The sequence below is a fragment of the Ptychodera flava genome, chromosome 12 (genome assembly GCF_041260155.1).
Source record: "Ptychodera flava strain L36383 chromosome 12, AS_Pfla_20210202, whole genome shotgun sequence".
Taxonomy (NCBI): Eukaryota; Metazoa; Hemichordata; class Enteropneusta; family Ptychoderidae; genus Ptychodera; species Ptychodera flava.
The window spans coordinates 5,003,223-5,026,573 of NC_091939.1; the positions used below are offsets into that span (position 1 = coordinate 5,003,223).

At 38.5% G+C, this 23,351-nt stretch overlaps 1 protein-coding gene across 3 annotated transcripts in view; it reads right to left on the reverse strand.

Moving 5' to 3' along the window:
• Positions 1-5,364: 5,364 nt before the first annotated feature.
• LOC139144767 (uncharacterized) overlaps positions 5,365-23,351 on the reverse strand; it is a 47,533-nt gene continuing 29,546 nt past the window's right edge. For 2 of the 3 annotated variants that reach the window (XM_070715497.1, XM_070715498.1), the window contains exons 2-6: positions 18,569-18,675; positions 16,119-16,261; positions 10,442-10,583; positions 8,798-10,153; positions 5,365-8,708 (exon numbers count right to left, since the gene is read on the reverse strand). In XM_070715497.1, the coding sequence (XP_070571598.1) occupies positions 9,537-10,153; positions 10,442-10,583; positions 16,119-16,261; positions 18,569-18,675 (1,009 nt within the window). In that variant the 3' untranslated portion in view covers positions 5,365-8,708; positions 8,798-9,536. Of the gene's footprint in view, positions 8,709-8,797; positions 10,154-10,441; positions 10,584-16,118; positions 16,262-18,568; positions 19,240-23,351 lie in introns of those variants that run through there. The other variant, XM_070715496.1, reaches the window with a different exon arrangement.

Genomic DNA, 23,351 nt, shown 5'->3' on the forward strand with positions numbered 1-23,351 from the left:
TTCTTCAAGATAGAACTTACTGCATTTCAGTTTCTTGTATTCTATCGTACAACAAACCCTTTTAATGATTGTTAACGAGAAACAATGGATGTAATAAAATATATTTCGTATTTCTATGAAGTCAAAATTACAGAAGAGAAGTCACTGATTTTCAAGTTTTAGGATTAAAGGTTTTAATTTTGGATTAAAGGAAATTTCTACTATGTCTTACTTGTTGCAGTAATTTCACTAGAAACGTTTTGCCCGAACCACAGGGCCCTAGTATTCCAATGGTTAGAGGCGTTGGTAACTTTGTACTGTACAGTGCGTTGGCAAGACTCTTTGCATACTTTGTGTGTCCCGCGGAATCGAGGTCCATGTCTCGATCACTTAGGAGTTCACCTTCATATTTTGACCTGCCTTCATTGATCGAGAAAGGTGATAAAGAGCAAGATGACTAATTCTACGATGAAGGAAGATTCACAATGGCACCACTCTATTCATTTTTAATCCTGTGTGCACTTCAAAATTAACACAATCAAAGATAACGAAAAGTGACGCATTCCGCAAGAGTCATAATCAACAATCCAGTATTCCTTGCATTCGTATTGCAACGCTTCAATGTGAACTGATCAAAATCTTGTGGTATACTATCACTGGATGTGGCTTATTGCTGAAATAGACTGGTGTGCAAATGTACCTCATAGTTATGAAAGCCCATAAGGGACATGTTTGAAAGCAAAAATAAAAAAGTTATCTCGTGATCACAAGATCTTTTTCTTGTGCTCACGAGATATTTTCTTGTGATCACAAGATCTTTTCTTGTGCGCACGAGATCTTTTCTTGTGATCACAAGATCTTTTCTTGTGCGCACGAGATCTTTTCTTGTGATCTCAAGATCTTTTCTTGCGCGCACGAGATCTTTCCTTGTGATCTCAAGATAGTTTCTCGTGATCACAAGATCTTTTCTTGTGCGCACGAGATCTTTTCTTGTGATCACAAGATCTTTTCTTGTGCGCACGAGATCTTTTCTTGTGATCTCAAGATCTTTTCTTGCGCGCACGAGATCTTTTCTTGTGATCTCAAGACCTTTTCTTGTGATCACAAGATAGTTTCTCGTGATCACAAGATCTTTTCTTGTGCGCACGAGATCTTTTCTTGTGATCTCAAGATCTTTTCTTGTGATCACAAGATAGTTTCTCGTGATCACAAGAAAAGCACGAGATCTTTCTCGTGAGCACAAGAAAAGATCTTGTGATCACGAGATAGTTTCTCGTGAGCACAAGATAGTATCTCGTGATCACGAGAAACTTATCTCGTGAGCACAAGATAGTTTCTTGTGAGCACAAGAAAATATCTTGAGAGCACAAGAAAAGATCTTGAGAGCACAAGAAAGATCTCGTGCGCACAAGAAAAGATATCGTGATCACGAGATAGTTTCTCGTGAGCACAAGATAATTTTTTTATTTTTGCGTTCAAACATGTCCCTTATGGGCTTTCATACATAGTACATTGTCCTGATGCCAAGTTTTAATCATACAAATCGGTATTAATGTCCGTCAATAAAGACTTCGGGCAGACAGACATGGCCCGATGCATTTGTCCCGTCGTCATCAGGAACTGTAAAGAGGAATTACCCCTATGAAATAAATGCGTGGCACTACAGATACTTGTTGTCTGATACCATACCCATCCAATAAGACCCTGCTCGATTATAAGACCCCTTCAAATGTAAAGAGACCTCAGTTTGCACTTTCCTCCATTTGTAATTGCCCCTTACGATGAGGCACTTTGAGGTCAAACAATGAAGTGCCAAAGGATGCCAGAGGCAACAAGGTACGGCATGTTGACAGTCCAATATAGCTTGACTGCTTTAAGGACAATTTCTCATTTTTATTGTTGCATGCAAATCTCCCAAAGAACAAGAGGATATAATAGTCACAATGTGGATGCATTAGGTCACCGTTATAACAAAGAAAATAAATATGCTTGGGCGTAAGCACTGTGTGAATTACGTTTTCTGGTGCCAGTCAACACTCGTGACTCATCATGTTTTTTTACTCAGCATATGCAAAAACAATCATCACATTGTTAACTAATTCTTCTGGAAAAATTGATTATATCTAAATAAATTTACATAAATTTGCATATTTTATCAATTGGTTCATGTTTTCCCGTCGATTTTATCTCATTGAAGGGGGTATATATGATTGAACAGATAATGGTAATCGTTAGATTATTTGACCACTATTTGCACTATTTGCAATAAAAGAAGCTGAAGAAATTCGATACTGGACAAAGTATCTCACCAGCTTTATTTTTCCATTAGGCCAGGAAGAAAAAATAAATTGTTCATCAGAATCGCCGCTTCTACTTTGGCATATTTGAATTTTTGTTTTTTGATCGCGGCAAATTCTTACTTCCGCATTACAAATATTTTAGTACTGCCGCTGGTGGCGCCCTACACTTCGCGGGTGGTAAAGCGGCCAAAACATGGGGCCAAAGTAAAATGAAAAAACTCAGATGCTAGGTCCCACCAGGACAATCTTAAAGGACAATAATGGATTGTTGGATTTCAGTGATTTGCTGTACATTTCAGTGTTATTCTGAGAGAATGTTGAAATACTCAGAATATGTTGTGCAAACACTAACTATGAATGTAATGGCGTATGTTATTGTTGGGAAATATAGTATTGAATTCAGTTACCAGTATCAGTGTTTCTTGTCTGAGATATTTCTGGTAAAAAGGGAAACAATTATCTTGCCTTGTCTGCATCTGTGCAAAAATGCCAGAGAACCGCGTTTACCTTCGGCCTAAAAAAAAATTTCGCTCGCCGCTCCTGGAACTTGGTCCAAAAAATCCGATGAACAAGATTTTTTTTTCTCTGGCCTTACAGCTGATTGGTTGCCATACATTATAATATCTACTTATGCAGACAGCCTTCCTTTGATATAGCATGATTGACAAGCTATGTTGACAATTCAGTTCAGGAATTGTATATGCATACTACTCTCAAAATTTCATCAATCACAGCAGTATGGCTTAAATTCTGAATGGCTCCTGTTTCTATGTCTCCAAAGAACACGATTGGAATTAATTTGGGATAAGTGGATTTTCATATTTTTTAAATTTCTCAAAAGTGTTTGGTGCCGTATAGCTGAATGTTGCAATATTGCAAATTACTCATAAAAACAAGTGTGTAATGTGAAAAGAAAAGCAGAGGAGATTACATTTGTAGATGAAATCGACCTAACTTCACCATCCAATTATCCCAAATTAGTTCTAATCATGTTAAAGAAACAATAAAACTTTTGAAACAAAAGTCAGTTATAGGCAAAGCTAATAGAGTATAACACCTGATACAGAAATTTCATCTTTTTACCTTTGTCATTTCAATGCAGCTTTGATCTTTCACTTGACACGAGAGAAAAAACAAGGAAATTGGGCCATTTTGGGAACTTTTTTGTCCGCTCCGGCGGAACGTTTGTGGAGATGAGTTAGTTCACTGTCATGCGGGGTGCTTTGGTTAGCCATGAAGATAGACCGTAAAGAAGAGAGTACCTGAGTTTAAGGTTTATAACCTGAGCAATGCTCGCCTAATTGAGCTTTAGATTTAAAAGATTGGTGAGAGATGAGTTTTATCTTCCAATATGTTATCCAATGTACATGTCTGTGGAAATTTTGTGGAGATTGGCTTGTTCACTGTCATGCGGTTATCAATAGTCATGCGGTTATCAATAGTCCGCAAGGAAAGTGTTATCTGAGTTTGAGTTTTCTGACATGCAGAATTTCTTGTTAAACTTGAGATTAACATGTGAAAGATACGTGATAAGAAAATTTTTATACTCCTCCCGATGTGTAAAGTGAGGTGAGGAGTTAGCGCCAACAAAAGCTGTCCCTCTCAAGGAAGCAGAGGTGAGAACTCGGCCATGTGAGGCGTTTTTTGAGCAGCTCAACAAAAAACGATCCGCCGGAGCGGACAAAAGGTCCCAGAATGGCCGATTTCCCCCTTTTTTCTCTCTCGAAATTCAACTAAATATGATTGCTTTGAAGATTTAGATTATATTCAAGCATAAAGTTGATCTTTTCGACACACAGCCACCTAGCAGGTAAAATTTTGGATGAAAAGCTTCAACAGTAGGTAAGCTTAATCCACTCAAAAAACTAAACCGTTACATTCTTTCTGGAAAACATTTAGTCATGAAACAAAAGGGCATCATTCCCAATATTTATCGAGACTAAAAACAGCAAAGCCTTGCATTTCCTGCAACTCTTCTAGTCCTGTGTACTTGTAAGGTCATCACCCTGAGTGACCCCATGTCAAGCCCAAGTCCATAAAATTGTTTGTTTTATTGCTGTATTTTTGCGCCCTCTCTTAACTTTTTTTCAGTACCACTGGATCCTTTGTGGAGATGGGTCAGTTCACTGTCATATGCTCAAATCATGCTCAATGCAACTTTCAGCTATTTTTATTTCATAATCAAGACTAAAAGTCAGGGTCATCGTACACACCATTAGGACTACCAAACAAATGACCTAAATTTTACCGATATTTGAAACCGGAGTTTTGATCTTGGGTACCAAATTAATGGAAATTGAATAAACCTTTGCAAAACGTCATTTTGAGCAAAATTGCTGTGTTATGTTCAACGCCACCTTAAAACTTCGGTCTGTAATTCATACAAAATCATTATATAAATCAAGCTAGAGCAAAACCTTTTGGATTTTTCTGTGGTTTCTATAGTGCAACCATAATCATCGTGGCTGTAACAATCTTTTGTTTTGTGCTTGGGGGTCATACCGCATAATATTGTAATGCATTGTGGGTAAAAAGTCGACTTCTCACCACATCAAGAGTTTGAGGCAGCGATCTGATAAATACGTAAGACTTCATTCAGTGCAACGGAAATATCATCTAAAGCATGTTGTTTCTATTGTCGAGAGCATGGCAGTCTCACTGTGCGTTGCTGTGAAAGCGTTGTACAAAATGTGTAGAGAGACTGGCATAGAGGTCAAAATGCTCACGCATTGGCCTCTCCAAAAAGATATTAAAAGGACAATAGTTGTAAACTTATATGCTTTTTCGACACTTTCATTATGCTTCGAAAGGTTCCGTCTGTATTATGAATTTAAGTCATTGTGGCTGTGTGTACAGGCCGTCTTAACAAGCCGAACACTGTACTGGTCATTTCCGAATGTTCGACTCCCCCCCCCCCCCCCAGTTTTCTCTTTACACTTTGTACAGGCCAACCCTACGTTAGAAAACAATGGACTTGTATGCCAACTCCCGGGTGTGGTGATGCATGGGTAAAGAGAGTAGGTCATGAAAGCAGGTACAGAACAAACATACCGAAAAAAAGACAAAATACCAAAATTTAAAACCACAACCACCTTATCGGCAGCTGTGCTCTTGTTTATTATTACAGTAAATAAACCATTAAAACAATCTCTGTTGATCCTTTTTCTCTGGTGTCATCAATATTGACTTAGACTTCACCGTCATAAATTCATCAGGTATGATTCCTAAAGAAGATTCGTAAAGAAAAATGTTGGGGAACAATATTTTTGTATGGTCCAATTTGCAAATGGTTAAATTGTAGTCGGTAGAGGTGCAAATCGCCTCAGAACACAACTCACAGCAAATGATTAACATTTTGGCAAAAGATTAACAAATTTCCTTTTGCTATCGTAATAACATCAAGAGTTATAGACACCAAATCGGGAGCCAAAATACGATTTATCTTCCATGAAAGAATATGAACATGGGTTTTTCGTGTGATTAGTACTCTATTAACTTTACATCCATAATAAGTATTTTGGTATCCCAGATCATACGACGAAAGGGATCGACCTCGGGATGGAGCCGTTTAACCGCAATAAATGTTTTATCATATACTATCTGATTGAACAGTACAGTGTGACTGAAATAGCTCTATCGCATTTTTAGATGCGACCTGTTATTATAAATTCATTCGTCCGTTGGATACGTTTTAAAATGTGACCTACGCATTGGTTGAGTATATTTTTAAAGTGAAGAAATAAAGAAATCCAGTTTTTTGTTGTAAATACTTTTTCTATGAGAATGAAGTGTGGATATATTGTGACCCTTCGTAAAATAACAAAATTTCCAAAGTACACAGTCGCTCTACACAGATATGATTCATTGAATTTCCTCTCCGATGGAACATTGGGTTCACTAGTCTAGTTCATTGCGATATTATTTTGGGTAAACATGACATGAAGACAGACCTGAAAACATTCAGTACTATATGGAAATCAATGTTGATCTTAATATCAGTCTGTCATCATCTATATATTGTCGTATTTAACATTCTGTTGAATCTACTTTTGTTCTAAAAATGACTTAGAATGACTGAATGAAGTGAAATATCTTCGCTAAAAACCTCCATTGGATATATTTATTAATGATTATTGCTCATCTTTCTTCGTTGAACACCTGAAAGAATTGCAGTTGCAACTTTCTCCGCACTTGCACGACCATGCGATATGGTAAAACATCGATAGAAGCTAAATGACATACTACAGGGACACACAAATATAAACATACTAATCTTCAATTTTGTCGGTTTTTCTTCACATATTTGTTTCTTTTGTAAAGTTTGCAAAACAATGGGCATATAGAAACTGTGAATCAACACATCTGTATACGTCGTGTGGCAATGATCCTAACGTATACTCACTTTCCTTGCAAGTTACAAAAAGTTTTTTCCTTGAAATGTGAAAGTGACATTACATGGAGAGGGTAAGAAAACCGTCGTGTATAAATCTTTGTGTATACTCGTTTGAATGTCAAACACATAATATAAACGTTACTTTTAAAAAATCTGCTTCACTGTATACTATATACAGTTCAATAGTGATGAAAAAGCGAAGGCACGTATGTGCTATATCCAATATATCTCAGTGTATTTATTCAATTAATTATTCTTAATTTTACAATTTTTTCATCCTTGAGCGCCTTAGAGTATGCTCTGCAACGCTTCCATGACAATCTCATTTTGATTGTGCTTTGCGAAATCTTTAAATCTTCAGAACATTGTAATATATTTTAACACTTCGGAGATGTGCAGATATTCTATTTAAAACAAATCTATTATGAGGTGTCTCGACATTGACGAAAAGTTAGACGTACCCGTCCAAATCTCAATATTTATTTTAAAATCTGTAACCAGTTCTCTCGGCCCAATACTGGCCCACTACAGAGTAAACAGAAGGCACGTATGTCGAAAAAGGAAAAAAGTTTTGAAAGTAACAAACATATTACATCATCACAGGATTTCAAGATATTTTAAAGTCTGTCTTGATCATATCTGATATTCACAAGGTAAGGCAGAGTCTCAAGGCACCTGCTCTGAAAGAAATTGTACAAATAGCAGATATTGTGTGTTACATTTTGGAGTATTGCTTTTTTTCAATATATATTAATGTAGCCATTAACATGTGCTGGATTACCATGATAAAGGAGGCTCACGGCCAAAGTTGTCCATTTTCGTGACCCCGAATGACCTCACATTCAATTCATTTCAATGAACACACAAGCTTTTCTAAAACTCTGTGACAAATGTAAAACTTACAGTGTAATGAATTACCAAGGTAATACTTACGGTAGATCGCGCCTCGGGAACAGATATTCGGACTATAAAACTTTAACAATTCTTTTCTGATCTACCACTTGTGGTGGTTCATTTTAAAGCTCTTTTTCACCGGCTTAATTTGTCGAGATTCGAAATTTTATTTATATCCACAGAGTTAACACAGGGATTGCAGCCATTTTGAATTTGAAATGTCACTAAATCTTGGGTTATTTGTTTCTTTTGAACCAAAATTTGCACGATGACCCCCCATTTTTATTCTTGATTTTGAAAGAGACTGGTTTAAAGATTCCTTAAGGAAATTTTGAGCAAAAGTTTAAGTCTTTAACTTTCGAGGTGCATACTACCTTAAAAGCAGAAAAATGTGCGTTTTTTCTGTCAAAAATGTTTAGTTTTGAATACCACATACCACCGCAAATCCAGGATGTAACTCAGGGTCAAGAAAGTCCCGGATGAAAGAGAGAATTGCCCGAGTTCAGTAGAGAGTATAATAAGAAGTAAAAGAGCAAAACCTCACAATTATTTCTAGTTATTCTGATTTCATTGCTGGGGAATACTAGTATATCTAGACGACTGTGTAAGGTCATCTTGTCATTCATGATTTAAATATGTCTTCGAAATTGTATTTGATGCAATTCTTTCAAAACGGAGACATTGATAAACTTCGTCTGAACGACTGCATATATGCAAATAAAAGCTAAAATCCAAGCCAGTGCATGGTAATAGTCAAATTTTGAGCGAGTTTCTAAAATTAATGATCCGTCCATTCAAGTGCAATCAAGATAATTTTATCTCCGTCGTTAAGATATTATATGGCCATTAAAAAGGTAGGTTTATTGACAGAGCGGTCGATTAACCGCCAATGTTGAGCATTTACACGACAATCTGGTACAATCGACCGATATAGTAGAACACGCTCTTTTGTTTCTCATGAAATGTAGCAGATAACATCGTATGTTTGCCCTTCAGCCAGTTTGCCAGATGCCACAGAAATAGTAGTGTCCCTGTCATTTTTGTATCCAAGGACAAACTGAGAAGACAGGGCTAAATCTCAGTCGTGACGTTGCGTGTTTTACTCGTTCCCTCCTGACGTTATAAAAATATGTTCCTTAACCCTTTCACCACCATGGTTTGTCCCAAATCCATTGTTTTCTATGGTAAAGTTGGACCTGTACACAGGGAACTGGGGGTGAAAGGGTTAAACAGGCCTCTCCACACTCACGATTTCTTCGTGATCAAGCCCTTTTTAGATACAGGGTTCTACAAAACTGAAAACAAAGCCAGCCCTCACGATTACATTTATTGTGATAATTTGAGAAATTGTGTTGAGAAGCACTACAAAACAGTTTAATGGTATTTTGAGTTTTTTTGGACGACTTTAAAACTTATGCGTCAGAGGTTTGCCTTATTAACCCTGCTCCATGAAATTAAACCAGTGTTAAATTCTTAACTTCTAAAATATTGTAAAGCAGGGAAATTCCCTCTTTCTACATACCCGATATCGAAGTAACGTTCAATTTGTGTTTGACCGTGGAAGTTGAATATTTATTTTAGGTAGCTATTAATGTAAGACACCCGTTTCTAACCTATGGTAAATTTCCACGAATAAATTAACCAAGTTTGAAAATTTATAATTTCCTTGTACCAATTAGAAATAAAGAAATATTGTTCATAAAAATTAAACACGACAGCAATGAGTATATACTACCCCAAGTCACTTCAGCCAAGTTTAAAAAATAGGTTTTGCTCGCATGTTGTGTTCTCTATAGATAGGACACAGTGGCCAATTCATTAACAGGGTGGCTTGCACAAGCGAATCGTTTATCATTGAAATAATTCCCAAATTCATTAGCCATCAAAATCTCCGCTGGCAGGGGAATTGCACTTTACATGAAGTGAAATTTAAAAAATACTATTCTACGAACAAAATCAGGATGTGTCTATCAACTAAGTCCTGTTTCGGATGTACTAAAACCGTTTGAAGAGTCCGACTCATTTTGGCCGTAGGCGTCGCTGTCATCCTGACGATACATGTTAGCAAAGGCGAGTGCCTGGGCGGCACCGTATATGACTTCGGGGAGAGTTGGCGACACTGGTGGCGATTGGAGAAGCGTCTCAACGCCCTCATCGGCGGCAGCATTGTCGTCTAGATCCGGTTCTTGTTTCACGATGACGCTGCTACCACAGGCCTCACGTTTCAGGTTTAGCATCGGGGCAGGTGTCTCGGTCCTCACACACTCGGTTTCAGAGTTAAACGTCCGCTGAGCGTCCGGCGGGACGACCTCCGAGCAACTTGCAAAAGCATTGTCCTGTGTTTTTAAGGCAAAGTTGTCGTCCATACTGTTGTCAGTCCACGCCACATTTCCTGAGTGCACGCTATTTGCGTGCCAGCCGGTCACGACGTAAGGATGATTCCAAGTTTCCTGATACATTTTTGCTCTAGCAGCTCGTTTAAGCTTCATTTTAAGACCGGATACAGCGAGTTCCTGGCGACAAACGCCTTTATAATTCATAATAGGTTGTCTTGGTTCTAATTTCGGGCGTCTGCCAAGTTTAATACCTGGAATAGATACAGAAATGGCCACAGTCAGGACACATTGTCTGTTTTAAAAAAATATGAAGTTGCTTCCTGGTTGTTTACAAATATAATAATGGGACTCTCACTGAGCGACAAGTTTATTGTTGTCAAGCAAGATTTGGTTATAAAAAATTCGACCTAACCAATTTATGCCAATCATGGCTCACACAAGTGATGTAAGTGCATGCAATGGGAACCATACTGGACTCTCGAATGTGCATCATGATAATTTAAAAAGAAATTTTAAAAAATCCAACGAAAGTCAGTTACCTTCAGGAGACATTCCCAAAGCCAGACAACGATAAAACCGACAGTAGCGGCATGTGTTTCGTGTATCCGCTGTGATACAACAATTACCGCTCTTGGAGCAGATATACCGGGCCCCTTCACGAATACTCCGCCGGTAAAAACACTGCAATGACAAAAAAAAGCAGAAATTTAAAACAAGGCACTAATATTTGGTTTGATTGCAAAGTGAAGACACCGGCAAGATCTAGCGACATCAGGCTTGACTTTCCGCTGGGTGCGTCGTCGAATTCCTAACTGTGTGCGCATTTAGGGAATCTTGCGGTACAGTCGAAAGTGCAGTAAAATTCTAAACAGAAAAAAAAAATAAAAGGTTTATTCAAAATCTTCCGATGAGAGATAGAGGGCGCGGCGACAGCTATGAAACAGCGCCAGCACGAGTGACACAGATGACAAATGAACGCGAGTCCTGCTTAAGGTAGCGTGCGCCTCGAAATTGAGAGACTTACATGTAATTTGCTGAAACCTTCCATAAGAAATCTTAAACCATCCTCTTCCAATATCAAGAATAAAAAACAGGGGCCACGGTACAAATTTTGGTACCGGAGAAATTCAAAATGGACGCTATCCCTGTGGTAAACTATAACGGGAAAAGTTAAATTTGCAGATTTTCACAAAACAAGACGATGTGAAAGTTCTTTACTCAATGGGGTTCAAAACGAGTCCAAAAAAGCAGCAGACCAAACGTATTGACAAAAGATTAGAGTCCGAATATTTGTCTCGGAGGCGAATTCTACGTCAAGACAAATTATATTTCACGTTTTCCGTGTAAAACCGAACAATCGATGAGTAACAAGGTCACGTGACAATGCAATGTAAGTCGCCAGGTTGACCGATGGCCTGAAGACCTTTTTTATGACAGCAGCTAATCCAAATACATAATGTTGATCAGCTAAATGACGTCAGACCACACTCAGTCTACCTCGCTATACTGTCGTGTACTCTGCTATCTATGACAGGACATACGTCACTGCGCAAGTTTCATTCAAGTGCATAAATCAGCATTATCTGACATAATGTAGATCTTTACTTCGACACCAGTATCTGTAACCATGTACCAAGGCCAAATGGTTTGATTGTGTTCAATCTAATGTGCTATGGAAAATAGGTGTTCATTTGACCACTCTAATAGTTATTGAGGAAATGTCCATCAAAAAGATTATGAGAAGTATTCATCGTAAAAGATGTAATGTGCAGCTAAGTCTTATGTCATTCATTTTGATATCCGCTATATTTGATAGAGAACTTATTCAGGCAAAGATGAATCTGTATTTAGATGCCACTTTCGCCGTTGTTGCCTAGGTTTTTGGTTAGGCCAAAGAAAAAAAAATAAAAACGTATGATTCCGGTACCACGCCTTCGAAAATTAGGGCAGGTACGTCGGAGGATTTTTTAAAACATTCTTCTTGTAGACTGATACCCATAAAATACGGCAAAATTTAAAGAATTCACTCCACTTTATTTTTGAAATGCGTGTCTAACAACGAAACTTCAACGTCAAGTGACAAATTCTGTACTTCGCTCTGGTCATTGTATATGTGGCAGAGGTCAGCCCAGAGACCTCTCGACGTCTTTTTAAAATTTGGGATATAGACCAGCTGGCCGTGGTCTCAAAGAATAAGACAGACCAATCTATGTATCAGGCGATCTGATGATTAGGGCCACAAGGGAACTGATAATTCGCCGAAGGCTGTGTGCAGCTCAATCAATGACTCAAAACCGCTGACAAATTGAAAAGTGTATTTTTTCCCAGGCGGAGTCCACGCTTGACAGCTGAATAATTTATTAACATGAAATGTTTACCGTATTTTTTTCATTATGTCTACAAAAGGTGAGGCAGAAGTGGCACATTAGTTCAACATTCACCTTCGGACGAGAGTAAAAATCTAACGCCCCTGTGTCTTTATCACGTGACCATGTCACCTGATGTCGTCACCTGACTTTAGAGTTAACAAAAAATCTCAAACGTTACCCCATCTCCGTACATATTCTTGATGACTTTGCAATTATTAATTTTAACAAGAAGAAGGCGCAGTGTCAAATAAAATTCTTCCAGCAGCCGATGTAGGAAGAAAATGACAAGTTAGATAAAAAATATTTCTCTCTTTAAAGTGATATTAATCTGGGTATCAGCTTCAATTGCACAACAACGTAAAATTCACCTATCTTGAGTTCGTTTTGTGATAGTGACAAACCTCTCAACGATATGATTAACCGGGCTTGTCGCAATGCCATCCAGGGAACTAAACGAAGCAATGCTATCCTTTACGACGTAGAGTCAATTTGGCCTGACACCACGTATTCGGACACGTTTGAACAATTAATATGCCAATTTTCCTTAGCTAAGCATAACATTGAGCAGATTAAAGCTTATTGTAATATATTATAGTGTTTGGAACGTGTTTGATAGGATGATTCCCGCGGGCTTAACATGATAATTTTGCGTTCCTTAGTGACAGATCTACGGTAAACAGTGGGTGAGCTTAGTTTTGACGACATGGGGCACGATATAAGTCGACAGTTTCAGAGTTGTGGGCATTCTTTCGATTGTGACTGCGAGGCACCATGATTACCAGTACAGGACAGGACACCCGTTGGGGGCGCCCTGTCCAAGTTAATTCGGAGAGTTTCATGTACAAGCACAAAGGACCGCAGTAAGATACATCTCAGACACAAGACTAAAGAGAATCTAGAATAACTTATTGTTCCAGTCAAGGCAGACTGTGCTCCGGTGAGAGATGGTTTGAACTCTCTAAAACTTTATATTTTATTTAATATTCATAGAGTTCCTAGTAACACAGAAATTGTCGTCCATTGCGAATTGCATTGGCTTTCCTTTAAGGTAGTATGCACCTCGAAAATGAAAGACTTAAAAACTTTTGCTCAAACTTTTCTCAAGGAATTTTTCAACCTTTCTCTTTCAAAATCTAGAATAAAAACCAGGGGTCACAGTGCAAATTTTGTTACTGGGTAAAAAATACCGATTTTTTAATTACCGAAATTGAAATTCATCCGTGTTAACTCTAAGGTGAAAAATAAAATTTCGATTTTTTTGGAAAACTGAGACGGTGAAAATTTTCTTACGCCAAGAATTTTAAGACAAACCCCCACAAGTAGTAGATTAGAGAAGAAATGTTAATGTTTGAGAGACCAAATATCTGTCCCTGAGGCGCGTAATAACTAAAGAGAACTGACGAGAACTGGCCGTGAACAGGTTCCAATCGGTGACTTGTTTTAGTGCCCCCAGTTCACTTCACTGTGGACTTTTAAAATTTGATTGACGGCCCTGTTTGGTGAGAGATAACGTGTACCAAACGTTTTTGTAATAGATTACGAATTGCGTTGATAGTAAGCTAGCGAGAATCTTAATGTCGACCACTATACAAAATTAGGACGATAAAACACACACGAAAAGAAGCTAAACAACACCAAAACTGATCATCTTACAGCCGCATGTCGAGTTGCTAGGGCTCTCAAAACATGTGATATCCACTTGGATGAGCGTAGAAGACAGCCTGAAACTTGCATGATTCCAATACTAATATTGCTGCACCAAACGACTTGATGTTAAATAAATGACGACGCTATACAACATAGGCTAGGTTTTATCTCTTACCACATTTTATATGTGACAAACACAAGGGTTCTTATAGAACATGCACGGTATACTCAAGCAACAGAAATTAACATACTTCACAAATCTCTAGTGTGGTAAAAGACCTTCGGTAAGATTTGTTGACCTACAGCAGGCGAGCTGTTCCTATTGTTTCCCCATATGCCCAGGTATTTCTCAAAAATGTTTCCTGAGATTTTTCAAACTTATGGAAACAAAGGGGCTCACATACACAGTTTTTTATTGTTTTATTTGGACATTAGACCTAACTGTTAAGTAAACACGTTATACACAAATTTTTCGCAAACCACAACGCGGAGGCCACGTCATGGACGCTAATTTGTTTAACAATATTTAAGTTCTCTCAATACACCTGAAGGTGTCTATACAGGAAGACAAATCTAGGTGTAACAAGTAACTGTTAGAATAAAAACACTGAATCGAGCTGCTCCCACTGTCACAATAAAATACTTTTCAGATTATATGCTGAATAAGTTACAAATATGCCTACATTGACATAGATTTTTGTAAAATGAAGAGCAACGAAGAACGAAATCGTCTAATAGAAAGACTAAACGATCGAATATAGTTTAAAGAAAATTGTTTTGGTACTATTCATTTTCCGTTGAGAATCATTTTGTAGTTTCTGCTATAAGCTTATATTTGATAAGGGACACTCGTGATGAGTGACATGAATAGTTTAAGTGTTACAAGACGAAAAATGTCAATAGTATCAGTATAATGGAAATTGGAGTTAATTAGATTGTAGAAACAGGCCTATCAGACAGTGGGGTTGGTGTTTCCCGCAAAAGCGGTAACCCGGTATCATGGTTGTGAAAATCTTGTTTATGTTTACTGCTAAATATCCTCTTGAGAAGAATTCAAGCGGCAAAAAAAGAATTGTTGAAGATAATTGGCACGGAAAAAGTAGAAGAATGGGATCATAGGTTGAAGAGGTTTCCTATACTAACATAATTCACGCCCAAATCTCACAAAATTCACCCTTCATTGTCCTATAAAATTAATTTCATTTCAGACACTTTAGAATAGTAGTTTAGGCTATTTCACTATTTGATCAAAGACATCTAAAGATCTTTCTGTATTAAACATTATCCAGACAGCTTGCACCCCCCCTCCACCCCCGCCAGCTGTCGAGGGCCAGCAGCTTTTTATACGACCGGAAATACGATAATAAGGATATACTGAAATTTAATATGTAAACTACCGTTTCCGTATGTTGAGTTCCAAAATACTCCCGTTTGTCCAGACTTTGTAAACATTGTACTTAGTTAAAATTGACACATTCTGTTTCTATTCTCAGTAAAGAATGTCTTTGTTTTTTTTAAGTAGAATTACTTTTCACTTTAACTTTTTTTAAAAGTGTTGCATAGATATAATTTGCTTCGATACCTTTGGGTATGACATTGCACACCCGATGAGTATTGTACCTTTGCTTTGTGCAGAGTGGCGGAGAACTTAAATTTGCATACAATCAGAGAAACACCTGTGTTCGTCAAAGTTTGCACCAAGTTGTGGTTAGCGTTATACAAGAATGTCATAGAATATGAACATCGATTCATATGGTTGGCTTTGAGGATAATCCAAATATGTTTGTGAGATTTCAGTATTTGTGTGCAGACACGATGGGAAAGGGTATGCGCTGGACATAGGCACGCATTAGAGATAAAGAGATACAGACAAAGAGATAAAACTAAAATGATGATGATATAGAAAGCTACAACGAGTATTGTTACAACCGTCAGCATATAACCACTATCACGACATTATCATCATCATCATCATCATCATCATCATCATCATCATCATCGTCGTCGTCGTCCTCCTCCTCCTCCTCCTCGTTGCAGCAGCAATAAAAGCAGATACATTAGCGTGCAGTGCAATATACCAGAACCGCAAACAATTCTTCACTATCATCCGTAGCGTGTCATGACGATGCTCATAGCAAGTCCAGTCGCCCTACACCTAACAACTCAGCAAAGCCTACCTCGCTCCTGAACAGTGACTTACCTTACAGCCTTCGCAGGTGTACACTCCAAAATGAAGACCCGATGACGTGTCACCACAAACTTGACAAGAAATACTACCATTCGGTGATGTTGTAGATGAAACGGTCGGGGAGGGTGGCAGTAGAGGCCTCGCTACCGACGAACCTATGGCAGAATTACCGATTTCTTGAAATTAATCATGCAGGGGTTACGATAAAAAATTGCAGAGAATGTCAATTTTCTTGGTCTTATAACTTGTAATTTTATCATTAATATAGTGGACTGTATATGTCTTTTGTTCTGTAATTTTATTAATTGAATAGCGTATTAAATGTCAATTGTTTTGTCATGAAAACAATATTGGATTGAGAAATGAATTAGACATTGAAGAATACCAATGAATTTGTGACGTCATACCCTCAGATTATTCCTGATAATGTATCCGATTATCCAGCATTGTGTCCCAATATGTTGTCTACATCTACAAATTCACTGGTATCACAAAATCTATAAAATAACAGCTATAATGTACCCCCTCCCGGCTGATAATGGACTCAAGCAAACTTTGCACTCCATAATGTACTCGGCTCCACCTCGTACAATAAGTCGCGCAAAGTTTGCCTTCGCCATTATAGGCTGGGAGGGGTACGTTATTGCTTAATTGCATGTATACAAATACAATGAATGTGAATGTTTGTTCTGTAATGACTATCCATCAACATGACAACCTCCCCTGTGCCCCCATCCCTACGATAGCATAGTTATACTAAGTACAAGTTTAAGTTCCAACTCTGGTTCTGAACAGTCTGGTTACAGTTTATTTAGTCTACACTCATATCAACAAAAGTGACCCCTCTCGAAACATTAACAAACTCTTGGGAGACTTTTCAAAAACATATTGTTTGTCTTTTAGTGAACAGCTCCACTATGACGCGTTTTCTTTCCGTCACTGTAGTATAAACAGCACGTTTCAAATGGCTAACCGTGGTATCGCGTTTCAGTGAATCATGAGCGGGGCTTCTAGTGACTTTACCTGGTCTAGAACATGAGTCTTCGCTGTTGTATCAAGGTGATTGTGCTTTCTGTACAACAACAATTGAGATTGTAAGGAACGGTGCATAACTTCAGCACACATGGTTTATAGACCACCGGCATATTTCTTTTTCGGAATGTTTTTTGTCATGTGTGTCAAAGCTACAGTTCCATGTTTTGAGTCACCATAAGGTAGTATGAGCCTCGAAAGTGAAAGACTTAAACTTTTGCTCAAATTTTCCTTAATGAATCTTTCAACCGTTCTCTTTCAAAATGAAGAATAAAAATTAGGGGTCACCGTGCAAATGTTAGTACTAGAGAAACAAATTACCCAAGATTAACCGATATTTGAAATTCAAAATGGCCACCATCCCTGTGTTAACTCTATGGAGGAAAAATAAAATTTTGGATTTTCGAAAAACTAAGCCGGTTAAAGTTTTCCTTTCTCCAAGAGCTTTAAAATGAACCCCCACAAGAGGTAAATCAGAAAAAGAACTGTAAAGGTTTGAGAGTCCGAATATCTGTCACCGAGGCGCGATCTACCGCAAAGTAAAACTGTCTTACATTGAGTGGCCCAGACTCAGATTCCCTAATAACACAGCTGTATTTGGTCGTGAAGATAAACGCAAGCATGGGAATCAATCAGGTGTATCGACAGGGAACACTCAGATATCGTGGGCGGATATACCATGTTAAGAACTGTCCCAATGCATATATCATGTTACATACCAAAGCGATGTCCCTTGCCATATTTGCAGAATGATAATCAAGGCGAAAAATTATATAGAGTGTGAAAAAATGTCCCCGTCCCAGTTTTTAGAGTTAACACAGGGATGGCGGCCATTTTGAATTTCAAATATCGGTAAATGTCAGGTAATTTATTTCTTTGGTACCAAACTTTCGCAGGGTGACCCCAATTTTTATTCTTGATTTGCTAAGAGTACAACTGAAAGTTTCATGGAGGAAAGTTTGCGCAAAAATTTAAGTCTTTCATTTTCGATGCGCATACTACCTTAATGGAGAAAATATGAAACTACCAGTTTCTTCTAAAATCGACCCAGTACATAGCGCTTGTTTGTTTACTTTCCCTGAATTTCTTTTAGTTTATGGAGATATGCTATTTTGAAAGCAAATGGTAGAGTAAATGAATTGATACCGATGACGACAAGACGAACAGAACAGAAAAAAGTACAATGAAAACTTTGGAAGAACCTGACCCGGATTCAGTGTACCATAAAGTACAAAACTGAATCCTACCTGATAAGGATATATTTACATTATTTTAAAACCCTTCTTTTGTTTTTAAAAATCGACGGTCAAATGAGCTCACCCGAATAGAAATGCCATGTTCTCGGGTTTTAGGGATGACATTTAAGCGAGGTAAAGGAATATGTTTAAAAAAAATTAAAAATCTCTGGTAAATATGGTACTTTCTCTTACCTTCAGCTTTGTGATTGTCGCCCACTCGGTGATCATAGAAGTGGGCAAGGTTTTCGGAGTAAAGTTCAGGTCCACGAAGGCGGTCATCACCCATGTATGTAAACAACCTTCGAGAGAAGAAAGACGAACCAGTCAATAGTTGGAGGTGAGGTGTACTATGTGAAGTAGCTACACTAGGGGTCGCAAACGACGTATGAGATTTAATGGCTTGGCAAGCGGTCACATTCGAGCCAAGTGGTGTACAGATAGTCAGCTGACTAGGTTTGCGACGACGGGCTGGAGAGGAACTCGCACTTGTATCCATGCAACCACGCGATAAGACAAGATTGTTAGTGGTCAGCCAGCACCGAGTTCCCGGTAACCATCTCCCCTTTCCCGTCGGCAACTCGAGACACGCTGGTTGTCACTGATAAAACGCAGAGGTGGTTTCCCAATCGGCTTGTTAACGCGCGACAGAATCAACCACACGAACACCGCACGTATACGTACGATAATTTCGCTCACAGCAGCAGACTCGTCGGAAAACAATACCAACTTTTCCTGTCTGTTATTTCAAAAGTGACGCCCAAAAGCGGCGAGGATTATCCAGTTTTTCCTTGTAAAGACGCAAAGGTTACAAGTCCGAGCAGGACACGACAAAACCGTACTTTTTGTGAACTGAAGTGACACTGCGACTCATCACACGGAGATACCGACAATGTTAAATGTAGGTAGAGATAAATATCTAAAAACATTTGCCACTAACCCTCTACCTAGTCATATCTCTATGACAACCAATCTATGCGTGGTGTCGAAATTGGTCATTCCGCCGAGAAATCGGTAATATTTTACTCAAAGTTGCGCAATGTCGTTGTGTCCTTTGTGCCGTAACTCGGATCACGATCAGGAAATTTTAAAGAGCTATCAAAACTGTATTTGTTTCAAATTATTATGACTCTATTCACCTTTAGCCCATTCAGTTTATCGGACGCCCCATCGATCATACTCAACCAGGTGTCTGAACAACGCGACACGACGGCATCCGCGTAGGCATACTTGCATGTTCAAAAAAAAATCTATTTGTAGCAAACACATATCGCAAACAATATCGCTCGCCCGAACCGGACTTGGGCGTTACCTGCCTTTCGCCTAATAGTTCCTCTGTTGAGTTATGAAAGTGAGAGCATATCGAAGCATCTTACACATACTTGAGGAGGATTTCCACCTAACCTCTCCACGATAGAACATCAGCCGATCAATGGCTAACACACACACACACACACATAAATTGTGACATTTACTCCGCAAATCATCTTGAGGTCACAGTAAGTTCACATTCTTGCCGAGATCGTGCAAAATCTGTTTGTCTTTGCCAGCGCATAAATTTGTTGCTTGTTTTGCGACACAAACAGATATTGGCATTATCTCTCTCGTGTTACTATTTAAAGTTTGAGACCTCGTTGAGCTTCCTAAGCTAATGGATGAGTGTGCACAGCACACCGAATACGGCCCGGCCAAATATATCTACGGACAGTGACAGCCGTGCACTTTGTCCGACTAGAAGCCTTGTCAGGCCATGCATTTAAAGGGAGGTCGTGTCTGGCCAGGGTTTCCAAGATGCGATTCTTAAATGTAAATATAATTAAATGATACTGATGTGAAAATATTCGTAAATAATAATTAAAAAAAACACAATTTTCCTCAATCAATTAATGTTATCTAGTCCGTAGATTTTACGTATTTTTTACCGGTGGCAGTCGAAGGGAGCGCATGCCAAGGGCGCGCCAACCTTCGGGAACTAAAAAAACTCGAGATGAAGTTACGCGCTTGACGTTGCAACGTGACGTACGGGGGCGTGGGAACCTCACTTCGTATTGGACTGAGACTGGGCCGGCAAGCTTGGTCACAGAAAGTTCTGAAGTAAGTCCTAGACAGATGGACGAGTCGGACGTGAAATTCAAAACCTGGCAAGGATACAATAACACGTTTGGCGTTGCGAAGCATGGACAAAATGTGTAAGTCCGTGAAGAAGGGCAAAAATATGATAAAAAAAAAGATATGTACCTTTGGATGACCCCATCGCAGACGTGCTGTAAGCCAGACATCTTGGTGAATAATGACGATATCAACTCTTAACTCTTAACAGTTTGCACAAATCTAATAGTAGCCATGGTAACAATAACTTCTCTAATTAAATGCATTGTCCAACAGAAATGACAGCTTTTCCATCTTTATTGTGCAGTTCGGGAAGAAAGTATGGACAGATTTAACAATGACTCTCAGAGTGTTGAGAAAAAAAGCTTGACGCATTTTTCCGGAATCATTATGGAACAGCCGAGGGACATTGATCACCTAAAGTATTGCTCGGAAAGAAACGTTCCCATAACTGTTGTATGAACAACGATAATGCAGAGGTTGATATTTTGCAAGAGGAAAGAATAACAACTGGGAAGGGGGGATAGGGTCTCATTCCTGATGACGTCACCCATCGATGAACTCTTTTGAAAGTTTTTCCCCATTCAAAAAGTGTTTTAAGTAGGAAGCGAAATAGATTCTGCGATCTATCTGTGATATGTCAACGGCGATTCCAATCTTTCGTCGGATATGGTTTTGCTTGAATAAGGTTTTGGGGAAAAATCGACTAAATTGTTATTTCAAAATTGTGATTCTGATAATTGCAAAACCTTGCACGCGATCAGTTCGATGACCAGGCATTTGTTTCTAACTTGGCTATGGTAAGGTAGAATGTGCTTCGGTGATAGATGTTCAGACTCGCAATTTTTTACAATTCCTTTCTGTTTCCCGCTTATGGGAGCTTATTTTGAACACTTGGAGTAACTAAAGATTTCACCGGCTCAGCTTTCTGAAAATCAAAAATTTAATTTTTCCTCGTAGAGTTTACACAGCATTAGTGGCCATCTTGAATTTAAAGATCAGTAAATATTAAGTAATTTGTTTTTCTAGCACCAAACTTTGAAGGTGAACCTTAATTTTTATTCTTGATTTGTCAAGAGAATGGTATAGAGTTTCGTTGAGGTAAGTTTGAGCAAAAGTTTAAGTCCTTCGATTTTGAGGTGCACACTACCTTGAACGTGGTGTCAATCCGACACGTGATCAGGTCGAACAATGTCACTGTGAACTATATCCGAGCTGTCGTTAGGGACCGAGCACAATTAACGGCAGGGGGGCCGGAAGAGAAAATGGGGAGCCACGAAAAAAATGAGTGTTCTTGGGGTGGGCCATGAAAATTCCAGGGAAGGTAAGGGGTGGGCCACCAAAATTTTTTACACCATGACAGACAGAGAATATTTTTCAGCATTTTTGTTCCTTGTTGAAGCTGGAGTTCCTTGTTAAACTTCTTGTAGCATGATGAAATACCAAGTCTTAAACCTCACAATGCAGTTGTTATGTGTAAAATGAGCAATATTATTATTGAAAATTGACTTCATTTGTCAACAATAATAATGGTTGGTAATGATACAGAGGCTAGGTTGAAACTGGTTATTTCATCATGCTATAGGAAGAACTAGAATACGTAGTGGACACACAGAAAAAAAATACTGAAAAAAAAAGCTTGAACATATGTTATTTTGTTTGTTTATTATTTATATATTTATTTGTTTATTATTTATTTCAAGAATGCAAGAATGTTGTTTTCACTAAAGCATATATTAAAAGTTATAAGGATTATATATATGTGTACAACTTGTACCTATGTAATCTTTCTTTTTTGGGGAGGGGACCACAAAAATTTTGTTGCCGATGATAGGGGCCACTAAAACTTTTGCTGGTGTTGGGGGGGGGTGTAAAAAATATATGCACCACATATTTTCTCTTTCGAGCCCCTGCCGTTAATTGTGCTCGTTCCCTTATTAGCCAGTTCTCAAAACATATACGCCTTGCGTCGCGCATAAATGTATAAAGCAAAATAGCAAAGGCAACGTACAACAAGACTATCGGCAATCTAACAAAAAAAACCTTTTTTACAGGAGAACGTTATTAAGTCAGATGAGTACATCCTGTTTATAGGTACCACTCATACACCGTCAAATGAGTTGAATTTGGCATCGCACTTTTCACTGAGACCAGACTTATGCTGCCTCGGGTTGGCTTTCTTCTTCATAACAACGACGTGCGGAAGTCAGGCGAGCTTAAAGAGTCTCAGCCTCCAGACAGGTACTCGGAATACGTTGATGTGGAAAAAACAAAGTTATTTTAAGTTTATCATGAGATCTCAGACTTATGTAGTGTACAAGCTGGTTACCATCTATTTATGGCAATTCAAAGCTTTTCGTGGCCACGGACTATCTGCTATTAGGCAACTGGAATTAATGATTTGTGGACAGTGCTCAAAACTCTACAATGTCATTTTGCGCTGTTTCCAAGTTTTTCTCTCTCTGATCTAACCACTTCCAAGCAAGATCTTGTACGATCTATTGTAGCATGGAGTAAAGCCTGCGTACAATATTCCTCATTAGACGACTTGACCTATCAAAATTGCGTGTTTTTACAGAGAGAGAGAGAGAGAGAGAGAGAGAGAGAGAGAGAGAGAGAGAGAGAGAGAGAGAGAGAGAGAGAGAGAGAGAGAGAGCAGCGTTTTGCTGTACGGCATCTTCTGTTGAATACCGGTAGAAGTTGATTGGACAAATATTTAAAATGTGTTATGATACTGGTCTATAATAACGATTGTTCATTTTACAAATGCTCATTTGAAACATTACTGATAATTTAGTCGAAGTCTGAACAGAATGAATTTCGCAAAATCAAAATTTCTATCAACCAATTGTTCATAGTTCAATGTTGA